This window comes from Phalangium opilio, unplaced genomic scaffold (assembly GCF_054372755.1).
Source record: "Phalangium opilio isolate 3A_F unplaced genomic scaffold, DU_Popi_V2 ptg000081l_1, whole genome shotgun sequence".
Lineage (NCBI taxonomy): Eukaryota > Metazoa > Arthropoda > Arachnida > Opiliones > Phalangiidae > Phalangium > Phalangium opilio.
The window spans coordinates 1,718,712-1,741,785 of NW_028324188.1; the positions used below are offsets into that span (position 1 = coordinate 1,718,712).

Here is a 23,074-nt window from a genome sequence, read left to right on the forward strand (position 1 = left end):
CATTTTTAACCGACAAATGTTGCGCCTTTGCAACTCTGAAGCAGACGACGCTTCATTTTGACCAAGTTTTGTCAGTTAAAACCGTGCTATAAGCCTTGGCACACGCCCGAGTCGAGGCTTATCGCCTAAAGGCCCGTTCAGACGACACTCTTTTTCTCGCTACGCTCGCTGTGCTGAGCTCATCAGATTTTCTGGCTTCACCAGCCTCTAGAAAATGCACTGTTCACACGACCAAAATTTTCTCATTCTTGATCTCGGCAAAGCGAGAAAAAAAGTTGAATAAATTCAACTTTTTTTCTCTCTTTGCTCGGCACAGCCAATAGAATGCTTCCGAAATGACGTCATTCTTTGTTGTGTAGTCTGCTACTCTGTAGAAATGTGTTTTCTTCGGTTTCATTAGTCTGAGTCTCTTGAAATTTTACTGATAAGTATATTGAATGATTTTAAATTATCGTGCAAAGTTTTAAAACGATTAGTTGTTTTCCAAAAATTTCATTTTTGTTTTATTTATTGTTTTATTTATGCATAATTAAAACCTTTTTTTTAAGAAAAGAACTACTCGTTTTAAAACTTTGCACGATAATTTATAACCCTTCGATATATATCTCATTAAAATTTCAAGGGGTTCGAACCAGCGAAACCGAAGAAAACACCTTTCCACATAGAAGCAGACTACACAACAAAGAATGACGTCATTTCGGAAGCATTCTATTGGCTGTGCCGAGCAAAGAGAGAAAAAAAGTTGAATTTATTCAACTTTTTTTCTCGCTTTGCCGAGATCAAGAATGAGAAAATTTTGGTCGTGTGAACAGTGCATTTTCTAGAGGCCGGTGAAGCCAGAATATCTGATGAGCTCAGCACAGCGAGCGTAGCGAGAAAAAGAGTGTCGTCTGAACGGGCCTTTAGATATGTCAGTTAAGCCTTGTCAGTGCGTGATAACCAATATTAGGGGTTAATTGCCAGTCCCCTTAATTAATTAAAGTAAGAATCATGTAAAGGGTGAGGACAGAAGTTAAAGTCAAGTGCCCCGTTAAAACAAAAATATTTATTAAAGTTTATATTAATTAATCAAATAATAATAATTAATATTAAATCAGTCTTATATCTATATTTGTGTTAGTAATAATCTTCCGTAAAGATTGGTGGGAAAAATGTAGTAGTAGCATTAGAGAGAGAGATCATGGCGGAAAGCCTCACCCTGTACACAGAAAAATGTAAGAAATCACGATAGAAATAAAGCTAATTAAATTAATTAAATTCTAGTTAATTAGGCTTATTAAGCTTATAGATAGAAAGATGTTAGTTTTAATTATTATTAATTAGGCTTAGCTATATTTAGGGCTAAATGTCAGTGAGATGGTGGATGTGGATGTGGCGTTTTAGGCATTAGAAGGCCCCTGGGTCGCGAAGACACCGCCCCCTTTGGGTTCTTATTGGCCCCCCCGACGCCGCCGCCAATACGAAAAGTGGATTTAGTAAAATATCTTTTACCCATTTCGGAGTGTTTGACCGCAACAGGATTCTTGACGTAGTAAGCCATAATGGATTGGAGACGCGGTTCAACTTCGCCCAATAACGGACGTTTCGTGAAATCGCCTTGCCAACAATCTTCCATCAATTTCCAACATTCGTCGTCAAATTGAGGAAGTCGTTCTGGTCTGGCGCCTGAAAGAAGAATCAAGATAAACGCATTAAAGATAAATAATTAAAATTAAACAGTAATATAATTAGATTCGTTTTAATTAGTACCTTTTCTGACGCAATTCCAAAGTTGGTCTTTATTTTGGCACTGATCAAAAACGTAAGGGAGACGAACGTGAGCCGCGCAAATGTACCAAAATAAGATACCAAACGCGTAAACGTCAACGCTATTATCGTAACGACCCGTAAACAACTCGGGGGCCATATCTAAATAAATAAACAAACAAACAAAATGAAAACAACATTAAACTCAAAGTAAACAACATTAAACTCAAAGTAAACAACATTAAACTCAAAGTAAACAACATTAAACTCAAAGTAAACAACATTAAACTCAAAGTAAACAACATTAAACCAAAAGTAAACAACATTAAACTCAAAGTAAACAACATTAAACTCAAAGTAAACAACATTAAACTCAAAGTAAACAACATTAAACTCAAAGTAAACAACATTAAACTCAAAGTAAACAACATTAAACCAAAAGTAAACAACATTAAACTCAAAGTAAACAACATTAAACTCAAAGTAAACAACATTAAACTCAAAGTAAACAACATTAAACTCAAAGTAAACAACATTAAACTCAAAGTAAACAACATTAAACCAAAAGTAAACAACATTAAACTCAAAGTAAACAACATTAAACTAAACTAGAAGTAAACAACATTAAACTAAACTAAAAGTAAACAACATTAAACTGAAAGTAAACAACATTAAACTAAACTAAAAGTAAACAACATTAAACTAAACTGAAAGTAAACAACATTAAACTAAACTAAAAGTAAACAACATTAAACTAAACTAAAAGTAAACAACATTAAACTAAACTAAAAGTAAACAACATTAAACTAAACTAAAAGTAAACAACATTAAACTAAACTAAAAGTAAACAACATTAAACTAAACTAAAAGTAAACAACATTAAACTAAAAGTAAACAACTCGGGGGGTCATATCTTAACAAACAAACATTAAACTAAAAGTAAATAAACAAACTTACGTATTGGCGTTCCGACAATACTCCCAGACATCATGGCTTCCGGTTTACAAAAACCCAAATCGGTTATTTTGGCACGATTCTTTTTATCCATCTAATAAATTCAAAGAGTACTCAAAAGTTGTTTTAACAAGTTTGTTGGAAATTTCTCGTTTAAATTTTTCGTACCAGAACATTTTTAAGTTTGATATCCCGATGAACTAATCCTTGACTATGCAGGAATCTGATTCCTTCGACAACGTCTAAGGCCACTTGTAAACGCGTCAACCAATCAATGCCCACTTTGATGGCCGTGTATAGATCGCGTTGTAAGCGGTCCATCAACAACAGGACGGCTGGTGAACTCCCGCCCCCGTAAGAATGGTCAATGACTGAACCGCGAATTTGACAAATTCTTTCGTGATCTGGGATACACCTGGACACAAAATTAACCAATGCTCTTCAATGACCGTCCGAAATAAAACCAATAACGGGCCCGAAATAAACCCAAAGACCGCCCGAAATAAAGCCAAAAACGGGCCCGAAATAAACCCAAAGACCCCCCCCCCCCGAAATAAAGCCAAAAACAGGCCCGAAATAAACCCAAAAACGGGCCCGAAATAAAGCCAATAACGGGCCCGAAATAACGCCAAAAACGGGCTCGAAATAAAGCCAAAAACGGGCTCGAAATAAAGCCAAAAACGGGCTCGAAATAAAGCCAAAAACGGGCTCGAAATAAAGCCAATAACGGGGCCGAAATAAAGCCAATAACGGGCCCGAAATAAAGCCAATAACGGGCCCGAAATAAAGCCAATAACGGGCCCGAAATAAAGCCAATAACGGGCCCGAAATAAAGCCAATAACGGGCCCGAAATAAACCCAAAGACCACCCGCAATAAACCCAAAGACCACCCGAAATAAAGCCAAAAACGGGCCCAAAATAAAGCCAAAAACGGGCCCAAAATAAACCAAAAACGGACCCAAAATAAAGCCAAAAACGGACCCAAAATAAAGCCAAAAACGGACCCAAAATAAAGCCAAAAACGGACCCAAAATAAAGCCAAAAACGGACCCGAAATAAAGCCAAAAACGGGCCCAAAATAAAGCCAAAAACGGGCCCAAAATAAAGCCAAAAACGGACCCGAAATAAAGCCAAAAACGGACCCGAAATAAAGCCAAAAACGGACCCGAAATAAAGCCAAAAACGGGCCCGAAAGAAAGCCAAAAACGGGCCCGAAAGAAACCCAAAAACGGGCCCGAAATAAACCCAAAAACGGGTCCGAAATAAACCCAAAAAACGGGCCCGAAATAAACCCAAAAAACGGGCCCGAAATAAAGCCAAAGACCGCCCGAAATAAAGCCAAAAACGGGCCCGAAACAAACCCAAAGACCGCCCAGAGATAATAAAAACTGAGCCTACCTTGTATAATAGAACTCCATGGCTAAATCATTCCAATGTTTATCATCAGGCGGAACAACAGATTTGACGGCGCACGGAGAAAATCCTCCCCAATGTTCGCAAGAGTAAACAACTCCGTATTGACCTCGACCAATTTCGCGTCCAAATTGCGGCATCCCGTGGAGAATAAAGTCCCTCAAGGAGGTCGACTCCAGGGCCAAGCGGGCGATCCTGGGAGCGTGGTGTTTCCTTACCTTGACCCTCTGTTCTTCCGTCCTCTCCAACCGTCCAGAGTGAATAGATTCCAATTGGCGCATGCTGGCCCCAAATTGTTCGTGGGACAGTTTCAAACGTTCTCGGAACTGCGAGCAGATGGACTTGGCCAGTCGCCATTCGCTTAAACTAGTCAGCATTTCCAGGGCGACTCTACGTTTCCACTCAACGTCCACCTTCAGAGGACAACAAGTAACGTCTTCAACATTTGAGAGTTGGGGGAACGTGCCTTTTCCTCAAGTACTTAAGTCAGTAAAGGATATATTTATGGTTATACTCGAATCTTTGGGCTATAGTTTGCAATTGGTCTTGCAACCAAGATGTACAACTACTTTTAGGCTAAAGTTTTAAATGGGGGTTTGAAATGAATTACTCAATAGACGTCCTTGAGCTAACAGAACATTGGTAACTAGTAAATTCCCTGTAAATGTCTTCCCCCTTTGTTAATTTAAAAATTTTACAACGGACATACCTTTGGTGGATTTTTCCATGGCATTCCTTGAACGACTTGTTTCATTTTCTCCCACAAGACGCGCAACAAAGAGGAACTGGTTTTGACGGTGACCTCAACTTGGTAGGCGGCATTCAGGATTTGTTTCAGAGCGTTACTGGCTTGAACCGAGTCGCCACTTTCTTTGCAGGACTGTTCCAAACTGGCCAAACATCGTTCCAAAGTTCCTAGAAAGCTTTCCCTCAAGTATTCGACGCTACCAATTAACTTGGTGGCAATGGCACTGTTCAGAGCACCCAAAACTAAGTCTTGGATCTCTGCCGAGCAGATTTGGAGTTGAGCTGTTGAGTATACTTCTCCACTTTGCTCTAAATTAACTCCTGAAAAAGACGTTATAAGCCCATGAAGGATTTGGCCTATTTTGTATGATTTGGCCTATTTTCGGAATCATTTGGGTCTACAGGACAAAGTTAGCGACTGACCTTGAAATTCGTGTTGAGCGGCTCGTTCCACGAGTTCTTCTTTCATGGATTCCAGGGTTCCCGTGATGAGAGTTCTAATTTCCTCCTGTTTATTGCTGGCAATTTCCAACAGAGATTCGTACAGACGGCTCTCTTGCTGTTTGGCGTATTCCAGACGTTTTGGCGTGATCATCATGTCCCACGTCATGTCAAAAGCGTTCAAGATGAACATTCTCAAACACAGAGCGTGAGCTTGGTTCAATAGAGTCGCCGCGTTGACCAAATACGATTGTAAAGTGTGACGAACGAACAGAAGAATGCTATCGACGACATAAATTAATGCCACCCCAATTTTTTTTCCCCTAGAACCGCAATTACCTCGGGAAATTATCAAAATTTTCCACTAATTCGCAATCAACTTCAAAAGGTCCCGAACGTCGCCTAGTTCGATGTTTTTTGGACTCTAACGGAAGTAAAGTCAGAAATCCTAGAGAGCACAACTGTTGGTAGAGGGATTGGTTTTGGCTCCTGGGTCGCGAGTCCAGCGACTCCCGCCTTTTAGACAAGGACGAGCTTTGTTGTTGGGACAAGAGGGAAACGGGTTGATAAGAGCGCGGCCAAAAGGTTCCCGTTGTTCCGGAGTTAGGAATGCTTAAGGATTCACTTTGAGCGTGTTGCTCGGATTCGGTTAATTCCGAGTTAATAGGAGGACGCGCTCGAACAAAAAATATGGGTCGGTTTTGAGCCAGACGCTTCAATTCCATAAGATCAAGAATTTCCTAATACAAAGTTTAAAAATTGGGGGAAAAAAATAAATAACTAAACCCCCAATGTTACTTCAAATTGAACCATTTCCCTGACATACTTCAAAACACTTTATAGTGACTTTGAACTACACTATCCCTTACCCTGATATACTTCCCTGACTTTGAATTACACTATGATTACTCGGCCCCTGTTTGTCGTAGCCCTAAGTTTTTAGTATGGTTGGATGGGGGGCAAATTGGACTATAACATACTCAAAGGACATCCCCGCATCTCTAGTAGAACCAATGTTAGGAGCCTCCAAAGTTTAATGTCAAAAATCAAAAGTAACCTAATAACAATAAGTGAGAAACTAACATAAGTTGACCAAGATATTGACGTAGCCTCAAGTTTAAAGCATCCTTGTATGGGGAGCAAAGAGTACTATAACATATCCAAAGGAGATCCCCGTTTCCACAGTAGAACAAGAGTTATGAGCCTCGGAAGTTCAGTGTTAAAAATCATAAGCAACATAATAACAATAAGTTTTACGTTTTGCGTAATTACTCATCCCCTGTTTGTCGTAGCCCTAAGTTTTTAGTGTGGTTAGATGGGGGACAAATTGGACTATAACATACTCAAAGGATATCCCCGAACCTCTAGTAGAACTAGAGTTACGAGCCTTGAAAGTTGGGTCTAATGCTATTCCTATGGAGGGGGTTGTTTGTTTACGTTTTGCTCAATTACTCGGCCCCTGTTTGTCGTAGCCCTAAGATCTTAGCATGGTTGGATGGGGGACAAATTGGACTATAACATACTCAAAGAATATCCCCGTACCTCTAGTAGAACTAGAGTTACGAGCCTCGAAAGTTGGGTCTAATGCTATTCCTATGGAGGGGGGGGGGTGTTTGTTTACGTTTTGCTCAATTACTCCGCCCCTGTCTGTCGTAGCCCTAAGTTTTTAGTATGGTTAGATGCGGGACAAATTGGACTATAACATACTCAAAGGACATCCCTGTATCTCTAATAGAACAAGAGTTACGAGCCTCGAAAGTTTAGTGTAATGCTATTCCTATGAAGGGGGTTGTTTGTTTACATTATCCCTTAGTACCTTACCCTAATATACTTCCCTGACTTTGAATTACACTAGCCCTTACCCTGACATACTTCCCTGACCTTGAACAACACTATACCTAACCCTGACATACTTCCCTGACTTTGAACAACATTATCCCCTTGTCAATTTAAAAACCATATTGTTTTAGGTAATTTAATATAAATTGAAACGTTTCACTGACCTTTTCACACAATTTATCATCACCAATAGCATAAACTAGAATGGGTGTAATCCCTTCAGTTGTGACATTATAAATTCTTTCAAAATTAAAATTTGGAATGTTGGAACCAGGGCTAACAATGACTTCCACGTCTTCCCTGATTAATTCGTGACGCAGCCTGATTTCTAAAACGGAATCTTGCGCGGCGGTATCGTGTAAAGCTTCATCCTTCAATTCCAAATCCTCACGAGGAATTGTTCTCCAAGGTTGCTCGTAAGCCGCTAAACTTTTCACCAGTTCAAAACTATCCGGCAATGCTAAGCTAATTTGGGTGCGATCTCCGTAACGAAATCTAACCATTCTCCAAGGATTGGCACCTTCTTCCTCAGTAGGAAGAAGTGGTTGACCGAATAGTTCATTAGTAACGGTGGCTTTTGCCCAACAACTGTACCCCAAAACAACAATCCCCACTGGACGATCCGTAATATTTCTGATGAATTTCTCATCTTCTGGCTTTAATTTCGTGTTGACTAACTCTTCTGCAATTTAAAACATTCAAAAACAATTTATTTTAAATTTTTTTATAAAAAAAAAACCCCTTAAAAGTGTAAATGTAAACATAACAAACGTGTAATTCTTAACATGAACGAAATAGTGAATTTCGTTCATGTTCTTAACCTTGAAGTGCCAAGGCTTAGCTATCGACCTTGGCCTATTAGCTCATTTTCGATGTTTTATCGGTTTAATTTTTAAAAAAGGCTTAACGACACTTACCGGCGTGTTTAAAGTAACCGCTTCTCGTAATTTCATCCAAAATTCTTTTAGTATCTTTATGAATTCTTCGCAAACATTTGCAATTTCGCGAGTACTTGCAAAACTCGTACGGAAGGTTCGCCGCCATTTTTAAAGAGACTTTGAAATTTTAAAGCACGAATACGTAATTGGCCGTTTGCCCTTGTCCGCGCGCGTCTGGCCGGGGCCTTTCTTTGATGTGACAGGCTGATAACATTGACTCAATGGCTGATAACGACGGGGAGTATATATTAAATCTAGAGCGGGCCAATAAGCTGAGGGCCACTGACAAGTTGAGCTTTGAGCTTTAAAAAACCGCGCCAACGCGAGATTAAATGGAAATTGAAGAAATAGGCTTATGTCATTGCCATCCCATTTTCCATGGAGTTATTATTTCGTTGGAGTGAAAACGAATGTTGCAGTTAAATCTTCAATATTATTACTCCATGATGGAAGATTGCAACTTACCCACACGTTTTTGGAAAGTTTCGGGCAAAGTTTCATTGCACCAATAAGATTAAGAAAACAACTTCCGAAATTTGAAGAAATTTACGTATGGGATCCCATAGGTGGTTGAAAACCGCGTTGCCCCTTTGCCAAAAATAGATTATTTAAAACCGAATACTAGCAGCTAGAAACCTAGAAACACGACACCAAAATGATAATTTTCCAAAATTATCACGTTTCGTTTGACCTCAATGAACGTTCTCCTCATTATCTTATCCATCCCGATAAAACAAATATCATGGATGAAGCAAGTTGCTGACAAATTTTCAAACGAAAATTAACAGGGGATTCCTCGTTCTAAGCCTAATTATTATCTATTAACTATGAAACGAGACTAAGCCTAAGCCTAATTTTGATTAGAACTCGAAAATAGAAAATAGCGTTAACTAACGTAACCCCCGTCTAGTCTAAATGAACTCGAAAACAATTTGAAAGCTTATCTTTAACAAAAATTGAAAGATCCGCTATTATAACACAATAGGACCCCCGAAAATTAGATAATAAATCGCACCTGATAATTTTAACGCCTTAGAGAAAAGATTAGGGTTTAAAATTAAGGTTCATTAACTTTAAAATTAAAAATAAAAATCAAAATCGTCTGCTCAATTTTAAAACTGATGTATTGATATTTACGATGTCTATGAGTTTTCTAAAAATTTAATATGTAATTTTGCAATCCCGTTTTAATTTGGAGTCTTAAAAAATACAAATAATATAAAAGCCGGTTTTCAATTAGGAAATCATTTTTCGTTTCCTCTTGCAAATTAATTTTAATAATTAAAAATTAATAAACAAAAATACGGGGGGGGGGCACTAATGAGACTTAAATTAATAATTAAAGTAAATAAATATTAATTCGGTTGAAACGATATAAGAGGACTTTGATTTAAAATTTAATTTTGTAAATTTGTCGTTTTAAAAATTTTACAAGCCCGAGGGGCTAATCACTCCGGCAGATTCAATATGTTATACACGTACAGCTGAGCTGGCCCCTTGAAACAAGAGGTAATTTCCTTATTAATATTACCGTTATATTTCTAAACGAGCTATCGCATTATCTACTAAAAAGAAATTTGAAATTTGAATTACAAATTATTATCAGCCCAGATTTATTGTGTTGGAGAATTGGGATAATTTATCTGCTTGTCAGATAACGTAAAAACGATATTTTTCTAGATATAATATACAACCAGGTATGTCAGGTATAATTAATCGAAAACCTCATTCGAGGTTGTCCAATTTTTTTTTTTAGATTTTATTTGTCCAATAAAAAACCACGGAATTGAAACCTTGAATTCTTTCAAAGGAATATTACAACGGTATAAATAATTTCAATAATTCTTTTTCAGAATAGGCCTAGCTAGTTTATTATTGGGGTACTTTGATTTTGTCGAAAGGGATAACTTAACCTGTCTATTGGCAAAAACAGAACTAGATCGCCTGGGAAATCATGCTCTACATTTAATAACTTATTATTTGAAAGGATTCCTTAGCTTTAAAAATAATTCATAAGTAGCGGATTATTTTCTAATCAAATAAACGAATTTAATAAATAAATAAATAAAAAGGTACTTCAGCCCTATATTTAATACTTTATAACGTATTAAATTTTTTTCCTAGGCCTAAATCTAAGTTAAAAATTTATAAACCTATTTTTAATTATAAGTTAAGTAGTGCTGTGCGAGTACTCGATAAGACTCGAGTACTCGATCGAGTATCGAGCCGAGTACTCGGCTCGATACTCGATAAGAGATTTTCTGAGACTCGAAAAAGTTTCGAGTATCAAACCAAGGCTCGATAAATACTCGAACCTGCTTTTGGAAGGCCTTTAACTCTGAAAATGGGATGTAGTAGCAATAAAAATCTACTAGAAAGTCACGCTTATTGGTTAACAGACGTGAGTTAGTGCTCATTGAGTAGTTTAGATCTTAACACCAGTGTAATGTAGTATGGTAGTAGCTCCTAGCTGGTTCAATAGTGGAAGTAAAAGTAATAAAATACAGTTAAAGGCAAGTGGACTATTATTTTTTTTTATTTTATTTATTTATTTATTTTTTTTTTGAAGTTCAGCTTAGTAATTTTCGTTTGGGATTTGCGCGAAGTATAAAAATTGCTAGAAGTGACTTCAGTGAGGAATGAGAATCCGAAGAAGATACTAATGAGGAACTAAGTTTGTTAAATTTAAAGGGAAGAAGACTAATACCATCAGGGAATTGTTTGAAGTATCTGTAGATGATCAAAATTACACTTAATGTCCATTATGAGAGCGATAAATTAGCAGAAAGTGTGTAAAAATACTAGAAAATCAATTCCCAATTACTCGATAAATACTCGAAACAAATTCCCAATTACTCGATAAATACTCGAAACAAATTTTCCAACTACTCGATACTCGATTCGAGTACTCGAGACTCGGCTCGATACTCGATAAGGGAAAATTTCAATACTCGAGACTCGACTCGAAACCAAAAAATCAAGGCTCGCACAGCCCTAAAGTTAAGCCTAATTTTAAACTTTTAATATCTAATATTAATTTTCTTGGAAGCCGACTTCTAGGGGTTTTCCAGCCCATGTTATTTCTACGAGCGCCTGTAGAAATGTTTAACACGCAATACACCCGTGTATGAAGGGTGAAGTCACCCACCAGGGTAATGCTATTTCTATGGGAGAAATGAGTGATTTTACTTTTGGTCCTAACTTCGTTAATTCTAGTCCGATTTTGACCTAACTTGCACAGTTTTGTAGGCCACAATCTGCTCTCTATTTAAAAATTAAATAAGGTTAAAATAATTTTATTTCAGTATGAGAAATAATTGACTTTAACTCCATTCTATAATAAAATGTAGAGGCCACAATTTTTAATTAAAATAAAAACGACATATAAGTTAATTAATTTGAACTTCGAGACGATGTAGGTACATCGTATTCCGATAGATTTATATTACCCATAATTCAATTAAAAGAGTTTAACAAGGAGCTGTTAATATTTGTTGAAGTCTTTGATCCGTCGTTATTAAAAATTCTAAGCTAGACAGCCGAATAAGGAATTGAATACATTCAGTCATAAGTATTCATCTCCGTTACTCCTTTCGTATTATGGAGCATAGAGTAAACTCGTAATATAATAGAATTCTAAATATTCTTGGAAGAAATGAATAAACGTTTTTGGAAGAAAGAGTAAAAAAAGAGAGAGAAATATTAAGCAAGTCGTTCGTCTATCAAAGGAAACTTTGGAAATTCTTTTTGTTCGAACGTGTATAAGGTCCGCGTTAACAAGTGTGCAAACGACTGGAGTTCAAAGGTCAAATTATACTCGGACAATTCTTAAAGTGTTAGTGACATAATTTTCGTCACCCACAAACTTAAAATGCTAAAAAAATCCTTGAAAAATCTAGTTTATTATGATATGTTTACTTTTGTATTTGGTTTCGTAGAAATTTGTAAAATTGCAATCAAAGTTTAGTGTTTGGAAAAAGCCTAGTTAAAATTTGGTTTCGCTTGATGACGTAGTAAGGAGAAACTTTCACTGTAGATGTCGCTCACGTGACGCCTGTTAGTGTCTCAGCCTAAGTGTTAAGCCTATTATATTCAGATTCGCGCGGCATTAGTAGACTCGGGAGTCTCGGGCGCGCGCGTTTGGCTTTTCCGCGAGATGCCGTGAGTGACGTAGCAAGGAGAAAACCCGCCAAAAATCTTCTTCGCAAATTTGCTTTTGCCCCCCAATATTTCAAGTTTTCAAAGTGTTTTTTCTGGGTTTTCCTTCATATTTAAATATTAATCAAGCATATTTTTGGAATCAGAAGAGTTTAAACTCTCCAAAAAGTAAGGTTTTCTTTAGATTTGAGATAATTTTTAAATCACGTCGCTATTCCTTTAATTAAAATCTATAGGTTCACTTCGTAATAAAAACATACATCTAAACCTGAAGTTTTCTGAGATTGATTTGAACAAAGACAAATAAAAATTCAAAGAAAGTAAGCCATTAGTTTTAAGGGGGTCATTGATAAAACACTCCAATCCAATGTTCATAATCATAACTCGTGCTAGGGGGGTGCATGCATCCCTTATAACTATTATTAATAACAAATGCATTAACACAATTATTATCTTCCCAGAAAGTAAATAAAACTAAGGCCTAAATATTAAATATGAAAAATAAATTTTCGTCTCTGTCTTTGCGATTCAGACCAAACTTTGCTGCATTTTAAGAGAGTCTAGGAGAAGGGCTGGGTGGGGTTAGTCGATATTTCTTAGTTTTAATAAATTACAAACCAACCGAAAACGAAAAAGGGGCGAACCGGAGGATCTTCTGGTTCTGGAGAGAGGGTTTAGGGTTAGCGACGAAAGAGACGCAAAAAAAAATTCCGCTGATCTTGTCGATTTTCCGAAGAGCCCTCTTAATTTGAATAGCGTGGTCGTGTCAAATTCCAGCCCCCCCCCCACTCAAATATGTAAAAGAAAAAAAAAACCTGGTACAGTTTTTCATCATATAAATAAACGCAAAATATTGGGGTATATTGAACTGAAAAAAGTCTTATGAACATTATTATTATTATTATTTGGCGGGAAAAGTCTCGTGAAAGACGCACACATTTGGCGCCAATTGTAATGCACAATATAAGGCGGGAAAAGTCTCGTGAAAGACACATTTAGTTAGCGCTAAATCTATACAGTATAAAAAAATTGCCGTGAAATGTCTCGTGAACGAAATGGATGGGATTTAATTATTTTTTTCCTCGTGCGTATTACGTTACAATGAAAGGTTAAAAGGTCAATTCATCATCGTCATCAGACGAGACGTCAATCAGTCAAACTCCAAAGTAACAAAATTAAAGGAGAACTTAAATATTAAATAGACAATGAATTAAGTTAGCCCTAATTTCAATAGATAATAATAATTAAATAAACTTAATCGTCGTTCGCTAAAAGGGTTAAGTTTGAATGAACTACCGATGATAATTTGGAATAATAACCCCCTCCCATCCCCGCCAAACACACAAGGGGGAAATCCCCCACGCTAAAAACCCCTTTCGTCCAATAAGCGTCGAGTATAAACTACGTCACTAGTCCTTCCATCTTTCTGAGCCAATCAGAACCCGTTTTGGGGACGATTGCCTAGAAAAAAGTGTAAGAAACTTTGGAATAGGGGGTCCAAAAGTATATTGTATTAGTTTCCAGCGGGGTTTGGGGGTTGGGAGGGGTTTTGAGACAAATATGAGGGGAGTATATAAGGAGCGTGGGGAAGAACCCCCGTTCTTGGAGGATAAGGCCTGCTGGAACTGAACCACCGAACACTTGGAGGAACACTCGGCATCTCGAGACACTAGAGAGAGGAAGTTGCTATAGTTAAGTAGTAACGGTGCGACCAAAATAGAGAGACGTTAACTTAAATAACTATAGAATTGAAGTTAAATAGAAGCTTCAACTTACAAGAAAAGAAACGTAAGAATTAATATTATTTTCTCTAAAAAATGTTTTTTTTTTATTAAAATAATGGAATTTAAAATTAGTATTTTTATTAAAAAAATTGGGTTTTTATCAATTAAGATTGACTTTTTAAGGGAAAACTAAGCCCCTTAATGCGTATAATTAACTCAAAAAACCACCCCTTAATGCGTATAATTAACTCAAAAAACCAAGCCCCTCAATGCGTATTAAATTCTTTGATAACTTTCGGGTAGAAAATTCCATTTCAAATCCGTAATTTTTTACAATTTGATATTTAATTTTTCGTAAAGTTCTAACTAATAGTTTTAATACCATAATCATTTTCAAATTCGGATTCTCCCCAATATTTCAAATTGTTTTCGCACAATTCACAGTCACTTGAAATATGAGTAATTAAGTCCATTAAAAATTAATTAATTAATTTAATGAAATACTGTTAAAATAAACCAATTACGTCTAAAAGATTAATATTCAATATTGTCCATTTCAAATTATTAATTTAACTATAGCGGAATAAAGAATTATAATTTGATTACAAAATCTATAATTCATTCAAATTAGCTTTATGAATATTAAGATCAGCCTCTGCAAAATGTACTCTCAAATTCGAGTACCGCCAACGTTAAGTTTTAGAATAAATAAACATTAAGCATAACCAGATTCCCAATTTTAGATAACATTTCCCGTAATTCTTGGCGCTAGGGAGAATACCCCCACAATGGCGGCCCGGACCCCCCCCTGGGTATGTTAGTTTCTCCGTATGTAATTGGTCTATATTTAGTTTCTCTCCCCCCCCCCAAGTATGGATGGCTATATCCAAAAAGGACCCCCAAAAATAACTCGATTATTTCCGATACTAGAGTCAAAATTGAACTAAGTTATACCGATAATTCTAGCTAAGCATTTTTATTACATCATAATAGGGTATACCTAAATCCATCCCAAAGGAGGGGGACCCCCCATCCCAAATTATTACTGTTCAGAGCTGCTCTTTCAAATCCAGTAGCCCAGGGGGAAATTCTTTATTTTATTATAGTAGTAGCCCCAAACGCAAAACGGTAAAACCATCACCCTAAAAAAACCCCTTAAAAACTCAGGTTTGTAAGATCGATTGAAAAAGAATAGCTTGTAAGTTCCGAATTTTCGAAAAGTTTAAAAACATCAGAAGCAATAAAGCGCGAGGGCGTGGCACCCCACCCAAACCCCAAACTTCACCAAAAACCCTACTCTGAAGAAGATATCTCCTAAACTTATATATAGACCCCCAACTAAACTCGGAGCTCAAACAACAACTACTTTAAATAACTTATCCTTCATTCCGACTGGAGTATCTTTACTAACACGGATGGTACTGGCTCCACCCACCAGTACTACCACCAGTAGCACCACCAACTTGGGGACCATCAATTTCCTTGGTAATTCTTACTACAAACTAAAAGTTAAACGAGTCTAGACTTTCAGTTGCGTGTTAGTCACGAGATTATGGAAATTTATATATATATATATATATGTATTAGTAAACCCAGGAATGCATAAAGCTACTAGGAAACATTGCTTAGCCAGTCATTTTCACTCACGCATCTAGACTAGGCAGCTTTTTTTAATGGGAATAGCTAGTTAGACTAATCATTATGCATGACGAATTTTATCCAAGCGAATAATATAAGGCCTGTACGCCTAGGACCTGATTGCTACCAACCAATGAAATCACAGAGTTAGAAAGACGCCATCAGAATTATTAATAGGCGTGTGACTTTATAGTAAGTTCTCAAGCCCGGTATACCCACAAAACCCGAATACGTAGAAATTGGCATGGGAGAGATATATTTTTGGTTCGCAATGATTACTAGTAGCTGTATGTATTCTTGGCAAAGGTCCCTGTACAAGTTACCCCTGGCTTTCAGCTCATAGAGTACTTAATGTTAACAATACGGTCACCTAGTACCAAGGTGAGTTACGAAACGTACTACGAGTGTGTGAATGGACCTTTAGCGGGTCAGAACAACAGAAAATGTCCCTGATGAGTTTAGAATAGAAACTGCGTCGTTTTACAAATTAGGAAACATTAACTTCTCTTATTTATTCAGTTTTCTTAAAACTTTTTAAAGAATTCGTGGAGTGAGGCGATAATTGCAAGTTCGAACTCGTGAACTTTTGGGGATCTCTATGACGAATATTCATAAGTTTAATTTAGGTTAATTTAGGGTTGACTGATCTGGAAAATATTTAAACGGACATCTTGATGCCCCCTGTACTTGCTAAAACTATTGGGTTCTAGCAGATACACTCTAGTTCTTACTTAGAGAATACTTCGTAATAGCAGTTATTGGAAATATATATGTGGATGGTACAAAGTGTCAGTGTCTCGAAAGACTTTGAAACCTTTTAGAAGAAAATACGTATAATTTGGCTCCCTTTATAAAATAAAGAAAAAATAAAATTAACCCTGAATTACTTCCATTATCACCAGAAATCAGTTTGCAAATTTAAGAATAGACGCTCGCGCTTCAGATCAAAAACTTGACAAGTTTAAATTTGCACGTGGAAAATTAAAATAGGCGCACGAGGAAAATTAAAAAAAGATGCACGTGGAAAATCAAAATAAGTTTGCACGCGCCATCGAGTATTTTTTTTTTTTTTACTTGTTTCGAAGTTAGCGCCGTATACGCTATGCGATATTCATGGAGAAATTTGTACTAAATTCCTGTTAATAATAATAATACGGCACTCTTATCTGTTGCATTAGAATTTGCGTGGGAGGGGGGAGAGAAAGTAAAGGGTGACGTTTTTTCTTTGTTTTATTATAAGTGGGTGGCTGGGGGGGGGTTTGTAAATCTCCAAGGTAATTGGTATTCGAGAAAAGTCATTCTTTTGAGAACAATTCTTTTTCAAAGAAACTTATTCTTTCAAATATAATATTTCTTCTCAGATTTCTTCGCTGTGTTTTCTTTTTTCTTTAGGGTTTTGCAGTGTTTGTATTTGTCGGGTGGCACAGCGCAAGTTCGCCAGTCAAAAATTCTCGCGTTTATACGTATAATCTCGAAATCCTTTGGGGGGAGAGACGCAGAAAGGAATAAGGAAAAACCGAGGGAATCCTAGATAAAACCGCGGCCTCCACCGCGTTTATTTAAGTCTTTCTTCGTTTACCGAATAGTTAATTAGATTCCAAACCTTCGTGCACGTTTACATTTTTTGTTTATTAAGATCTTACCAAAAGGTTTGCGGCAGCTGACACCCCCATTCAAAAAGTTGCCTTAAAACCAGCGCGTTCACGGTTTTCACTGAAATTATTAGAGTTTTGCCGTTTTGAAAATGTACCTACTTAAAATAAATTGTTAAAGTTCAGTTTGAACTTGTATACTCGAGTAATAACTTGTCTAACTCGCTTAGGGTCCGAATGTAAAAATTTTTTTAATTCGAGTTGAATTTAAAAATCAAACATTTGATTTGATCATAAAAATTTTAAATTTTATTTTTTAATTCGAAAGAAATTAGCCCTATTACAAATGAAACTAGTTAAATAAACAATCGTCGCTAAAAATTTTGACTGAAGGTTAATGCCTTAATTAACAGAAATTAATTGAAATAATAATAATAACAGATCGTATTAATTACTTGACGACTCTGCGCGACAAAAACAATAAATTTCTCTTAATTAACTGTCGTGGTTGGTTAAGTGAGAGGGGGATGTCGTAATTGTTTCAAAAATAACAAAGAAAGAGTTGGATAGCTCTCGAAAAATGGAAGAGATAGCCCCCGGGGGTTTAACCCCGCTACAATTAACTAAAAACTACCATGGAGAAATATTGTTGTTTTAAAGGTTTCCTTTGAAAATAAACCCCAGAGAAAAAAGGAGCTGCAAATGACTCTCTATTTCTCCATTAGTAGAATCGGGAAATTCAAATTAAACCGATTCCAATTTTTAAATTAACTTTAGTTGATTTAAATTAAATTATTATTAATTATCTTTTCAGATAACCGAACTCCAATTGTAAAGAAACAAATAAAGTAACTCAAAATCTACCCTCATTTAAAATGAAGAACTCTATGACACGTCGCGCCTGGAATTCTGGCCTATCCGTCACGTGTCTGGCTACCTCCATCGCCTGTTTCCTCATTTTATTGCCAATTGCCAGCGCAAACATTAACGGTAAGTACTTTGAATTTAATAAAAAAAAATTGAAGTCACTATACTTTCCCTTTAAAATTCAAGCCCCCCCCCCATCCCGTGAGTATATTTGGGATAAAGAGCGTAATATAGGAAACGTATTTGTTCCATCGAGAGATAATAATAATAATAATAGAACCGAAATGGCACTCCTCTATTTTTTCCATAAGCTTAAACAAGGACAAAGGCTGCAAAATGCCATTACGAGGTTCAATTTAGATATTTTTTCCCTCTCTGTAGGATAATACTCTTAGAATGGTTCTATATTACTGAAGAATATAACTATAAATTTCCCCATTCTTAGACTGAAACGTAATACGGTTTAAAATCAACGCGAGAATGCAATGAACGGTTAGGTTTATTCCCTTAACGCTAGTTTAGGCTTAAATTAGGATTGGCAGTAATGGAATACTCCGTATGAAATGATATAAGTTAAGATAAAAACACGCGCCAGGATTTCCCAATGGAGATCGCGCGCGCGCCAATTTTTCACTTTCAAAAATCATTAGGCTTAAGTAGCCTCGCTCGCGCGCGCTTTTTGTCAGCAAGAATATATTTAATTCACTCGTGAATAAGTAATCAATATCAAAACTGGAGTTAACCCAAACTTTCTTCAGCGTTTTGCGAGTAAACTTAGCTAAGAAGTGATTCTAGGCCCTACTTGAACTCGGGAATTTAGCGGAAAACAATTCGGAAAAGACCAAAGCAATATACTAAGTAGTATTATTCTTTTAGAGTTAAATATTCATGTGAGAAATTAAAGCATTTACGAGTGTTATCTGCAGGTTCAATTGAGTTCCCCGTGCCAATTCAAATGACCAAAAACCAAAAGGGGCTTTTTGTATTTGGTTGCGAACAAAAACGACCATGGAATTCTCTGGCGCTTTATTTGACCTTTGACCGGGGTTCATTCAATGATAAAAATGCGGATATTACGTCTCTTTGAATAGGCCTAGCCGCTTAAACGATTTTTCCCAGAATCATCCCTTCCAAAATGGGTTTTATGGTTTTCAATACGGAATTAGGTTAAATCTAGTGATATAGTATAAAGTTTGGAAGTTTTTTTTTTGGAGAGAAGATTTTAATCCGTTGTAGGGGAGGGGGTGGGGAGAAGGGTCCTTTCTAGGGGTCCCCTATCTTAATGGGGTCCCAAACACCATGGGAACGTGGACATCCGTTGCGAGTCCGAGTGATGGAAGAAGATAGATTCGCGTTTAGTTTTCTGGACACGTCATTTTTCTATCGGTCAAGCTTGAACGCCATTGACCATGGACGGGGTTTGCCCGCCTCCCTCCCCTTGGACCCTTCCCGCGAGTGGATTTTCAATTCCGAAAACGTTAAGTCGCTTCTTGTAGCAAATATTGATTCCACCACCGTTCTATATATTTTTTACTATTCAATCGCGAGCTGGTTAGTTTTTACGCGTAGTCAGGAGAAACTTAACCGTCTTACCGGTCGGTATTCGACGAGCAGCGAATATTCGCCTTAAAAACAAATAGAATACACGCAATCGCAAACACTAGTATAATTTTAAAAATTTCTTTAAGCCTTTTTTTGAAAGTTTTTCTTTTATTTAATTTATTATTCACGTGCGTTAACAATTCTCAAATGTCACGCGCTTTGGAAATAAATTAATGTTACGTGATTATTAAAGACGGTGGCACGTGAGGAAGGAGTTCCAATTGTATCAGTTCCGTTGCAATTAGCGGATATGAACGCCAGGGAATTGCAGCTTGGCGCAATTGGGAACCACACGCGACCATTCTCTTTTACAAATCCCGATTTATACTAATACCAAATCGTGCAAAGGGTCCTCGATAACAACGAGCCTTTCCTAACCACCTATAAACTTCCCCTCGTCTTTAATTGGCAACCGTAGAGGGCCAGGACACTATACCCTACCCTGCTTCCGCCTTTATCTTACAAGGTTTAAATACGTTGATTGGTTAAAGTATCCAACTTCTCGTCCGTTTCCAATATAGAAGAGTTGTTCAATTATAGGAAATTAGCTCAGCTCTCTTTGGCGGTTTACGTTACTAAACTTCTTATTAATTTATCGAGTGAACGAGATATCTTTACGAAATTTCGCAATAAACCGCAACTCAGCTGCAATTTCAACGTTTATGTATAGTTATTGAGAGGCGGATTGGAATAGAGAATGTAATTCAACGATTGAAAGATTCGAATTATTACAAGCCGCTCAAATAGTACTTAAAATAATTATTTGCAACAGCGATTTTACTATTAAACTTAAATGGCAACATTAAATGTTATCAAATTTAAAGGAATATTATCACGATTAAGGGAATAATTCAAGCTAAACACCACTTCATAATTAAATTATTAGTTAAATCTAAATAAAATTTTAAATAAAATATATCGTGTTGAAGTTTTAAATCTAAGCGTATCTAACTTAAAACTTAAATATAATTAAAATCCGATCGCGTAATTTAATTTGGTGATAACAATTAAAGGTGTCGCGACTCTAAATATACATAAAGGTCCCATTTTAGGTTTAAACGAAAGACGAGCGAATGAACGTGGGAACAACGACGAGACGTTGCGAAAAATCCTCCAATTGATAAACTGGGGCGGAGCATCGGGAGTGGAAATACCGCCCCCGACGCATCTGATTGGTCAATCGCAAGCCAAGGTCAGAGAAAACGCCCTGAAACGCGCCCGGTACAATTCAATGATTGGCTCAGAGTTTTTGGGCAAACGTTCTTCGGAAGAACCGATTGAATTCAACAACGAAGACAATATTGACAACGATAAGAGAATGGGTTCCGAGTTCTTGGGCAAAAGAATGGGCTCCGAATTTTTGGGCAAACGTATGGGATCGGAGTTTTTGGGCAAACGTATGGGTTCGGAATTTTTGGGCAAAAGAATGGGATCGGAATTCTTGGGGAAAAGATCGGGGGCGGAGTTTATGGCGGAGGGCGGGCCTTCTAACGATGACGACACGGTGGGCGTGGTCCTGTTAACGCCCAGAAAGAGGGAAGCTCCGAATTACGTCACGAAAAGAGTGGGATCCGAATTTTTAGGGAAGAAAAAACGTAATGTTTAAAAATAAAAAATAAAAAACTATAACGTCATCGAAGGAAATTTTAATTAAAACTAAATTTAATTAAGTTTGATTAAAGAATTTAATCGCGCCGTAAAAATTATTAAAAATAATATATATATAGTTATCAATAATGAAAGATTATAAAATAAAATAAATTAAATGTTAAAGATAAAAATTAATTAATTTAATTATGATTAAATATTGAGTTAATTATATTTAAAAATGGGCGTTTTAAGAGGATAATAAAGAAGTTAAAATATCGCCTAAACAATATATAAATGGGTGTTGGATTTTAAAAAGAATCAATTAACAAATCGGGATTAATTAGATAAAAAATCCGATTGAATGAATTAATAACAAGGAAATAAAAGCTTGGCTAAACACGGAACTACAAGGAATATATACCTAACCACTCACTCAATCAATACAAGAGGAAAATAAATTGGTTTTTCAATTAATTTTATCGTCACTAACCCTTCTTCTAATTAATATTTACAAGAGCTAACTAACTAATTAACTCTTAAAGTTTTTAAACCTTCCAAGTTGCAGCTGAAATCTTCGAATTCTCCACCATAGGTAAAAAACCCCAAAGCGTAAATGGATCACGTGAGTAAATAATATTTTTTAAAACATTTCGATTTAATTTTCTAATTTCACGAGCTAATATTCCATGCTTAAATTATTTCACGCGCAAATCTAATAATTCACGCGCCAAAAGTTATTCTAATTCACGCGCTAATAGTTTATTTAAATAAAAAAAATCTCGCGCCAAAGTTAGCTTTCTAAGCCTAATTCTTCGCGTCAAACTTTAAGCCTATTTTTTAAACTCCTGCCAATTCATCTTTTTTAATAACCGCTCAATTTCTTTCAAGTTTTAACCAGTGAAAACGAGGCCTCTAATTCGGACCCTCGATTGAGCCCCGATGAGACCTTTGACCTCCACGACCCCACAATCCTGGATCGCGAAACCGCCAAGAGATATTCCGAATTTTTGGGTGGACCAGGCAAGAAAAGGTTCTCGGAATTTCTCGGTGGACCTGGAAAGCGATTCTCCGAATTTTTGGGTGGACCGGGCAAACGACAACTTTACGATTTCTATCGAGACAGCGACGGAACCGTTCAAGTGCGCCCCGTGACGTCATCTCAAGAGTATCGCGCCGCTACTAAACGATTGGCCGAATATTTAACCAAGGGCGAAGGTCAAGGGGCCAATTATAGACTCAGGTTAAAATACACTCAACCCGAAGGATCCGAATTTTTGGGTGGACCCGGAAAATAAGCAACTTTATTATAATTGTATTAATTGTTTAAGATTAAAATTTAAATGTTAATTAATAATTTCAATTAATTTCTAATTTTAAATGAAAATAATAAATAATAATTTGAATTGTAATTAAAATGAGAGGCAAAGAAAATTATGAGAAAAAAATTAATAAAGAGATTTGAAAAAAAAAACAGAAAAAATATTACGAATCTAATGATGTAAAAAACCCAAAAACAATATAATATTAAAAAAAATAAATAAATAAAAAAATTGATTTTCATTTCTAGAAAAACCATTTTCATAATTAAAATATTTCTTAATTAAGCTGAGAGAATTAGGCCTAAATGTAGTAAAACTTGAAAGGTTACATAAGATTTCATATTAATTAAATTTATTTCAATTTAATAACTACTTTGAACCGGTGGGGTTTCCCATAATTCATATTAAGCGACATTGAAAAGAACAAACTTAATATAATTGAAAATATGAAATCCTACAAATTAGTTCCCCCCCCATAGAAAGAGCTATATTTCAAATCAACTAA

At 36.3% G+C, this 23,074-nt stretch overlaps 2 protein-coding genes across 5 annotated transcripts in view; one reads left to right on the plus strand and one right to left on the minus strand.

Annotated features, from left to right (window-relative positions):
* LOC149653897 (uncharacterized) overlaps positions 1 to 21,724 on the plus strand; it is a 60,460-nt gene extending 38,736 nt beyond the window's left edge. Inside the window, exons 2-3 of the mRNA XM_089846860.1 lie at positions 18,006 to 18,181; positions 20,713 to 21,724. Coding sequence (XP_089702986.1) covers positions 18,067 to 18,181; positions 20,713 to 21,266 — 669 coding nt within the window. The 5' untranslated portion in view covers positions 18,006 to 18,066 and the 3' untranslated portion in view covers positions 21,267 to 21,724. The remainder of the gene's footprint in view (positions 1 to 18,005; positions 18,182 to 20,712) is intronic.
* The window catches only part of LOC149653900 (dual serine/threonine and tyrosine protein kinase-like), a 34,800-nt gene that overhangs the window by 1,067 nt on the left and 10,659 nt on the right, over positions 1 to 23,074 (minus strand). Inside the window, exons 3-14 of one of the 4 annotated variants that reach the window (XM_089846855.1) lie at positions 8,545 to 8,667; positions 8,059 to 8,283; positions 7,306 to 7,823; positions 5,642 to 6,042; positions 5,285 to 5,583; positions 4,824 to 5,182; positions 4,100 to 4,527; positions 2,869 to 3,115; positions 2,704 to 2,794; positions 1,750 to 1,908; positions 1,492 to 1,665; positions 911 to 1,198 (exon numbers count right to left, since the gene is read on the minus strand). In XM_089846855.1, coding sequence (XP_089702981.1) covers positions 1,194 to 1,198; positions 1,492 to 1,665; positions 1,750 to 1,908; positions 2,704 to 2,794; positions 2,869 to 3,115; positions 4,100 to 4,527; positions 4,824 to 5,182; positions 5,285 to 5,583; positions 5,642 to 6,042; positions 7,306 to 7,823; positions 8,059 to 8,185 — 2,808 coding nt within the window. In that variant the 5' untranslated portion in view covers positions 8,186 to 8,283; positions 8,545 to 8,667 and the 3' untranslated portion in view covers positions 911 to 1,193. Of the gene's footprint in view, positions 1 to 910; positions 1,199 to 1,248; positions 1,666 to 1,749; positions 1,909 to 2,703; positions 2,795 to 2,868; positions 3,116 to 4,099; positions 4,528 to 4,823; positions 5,183 to 5,284; positions 5,584 to 5,641; positions 6,043 to 7,305; positions 7,824 to 8,058; positions 8,284 to 8,544; positions 9,284 to 23,074 lie in introns of those variants that run through there. The other 3 variants (XM_089846854.1, XM_089846851.1, XM_089846853.1) reach the window with 3 other exon arrangements.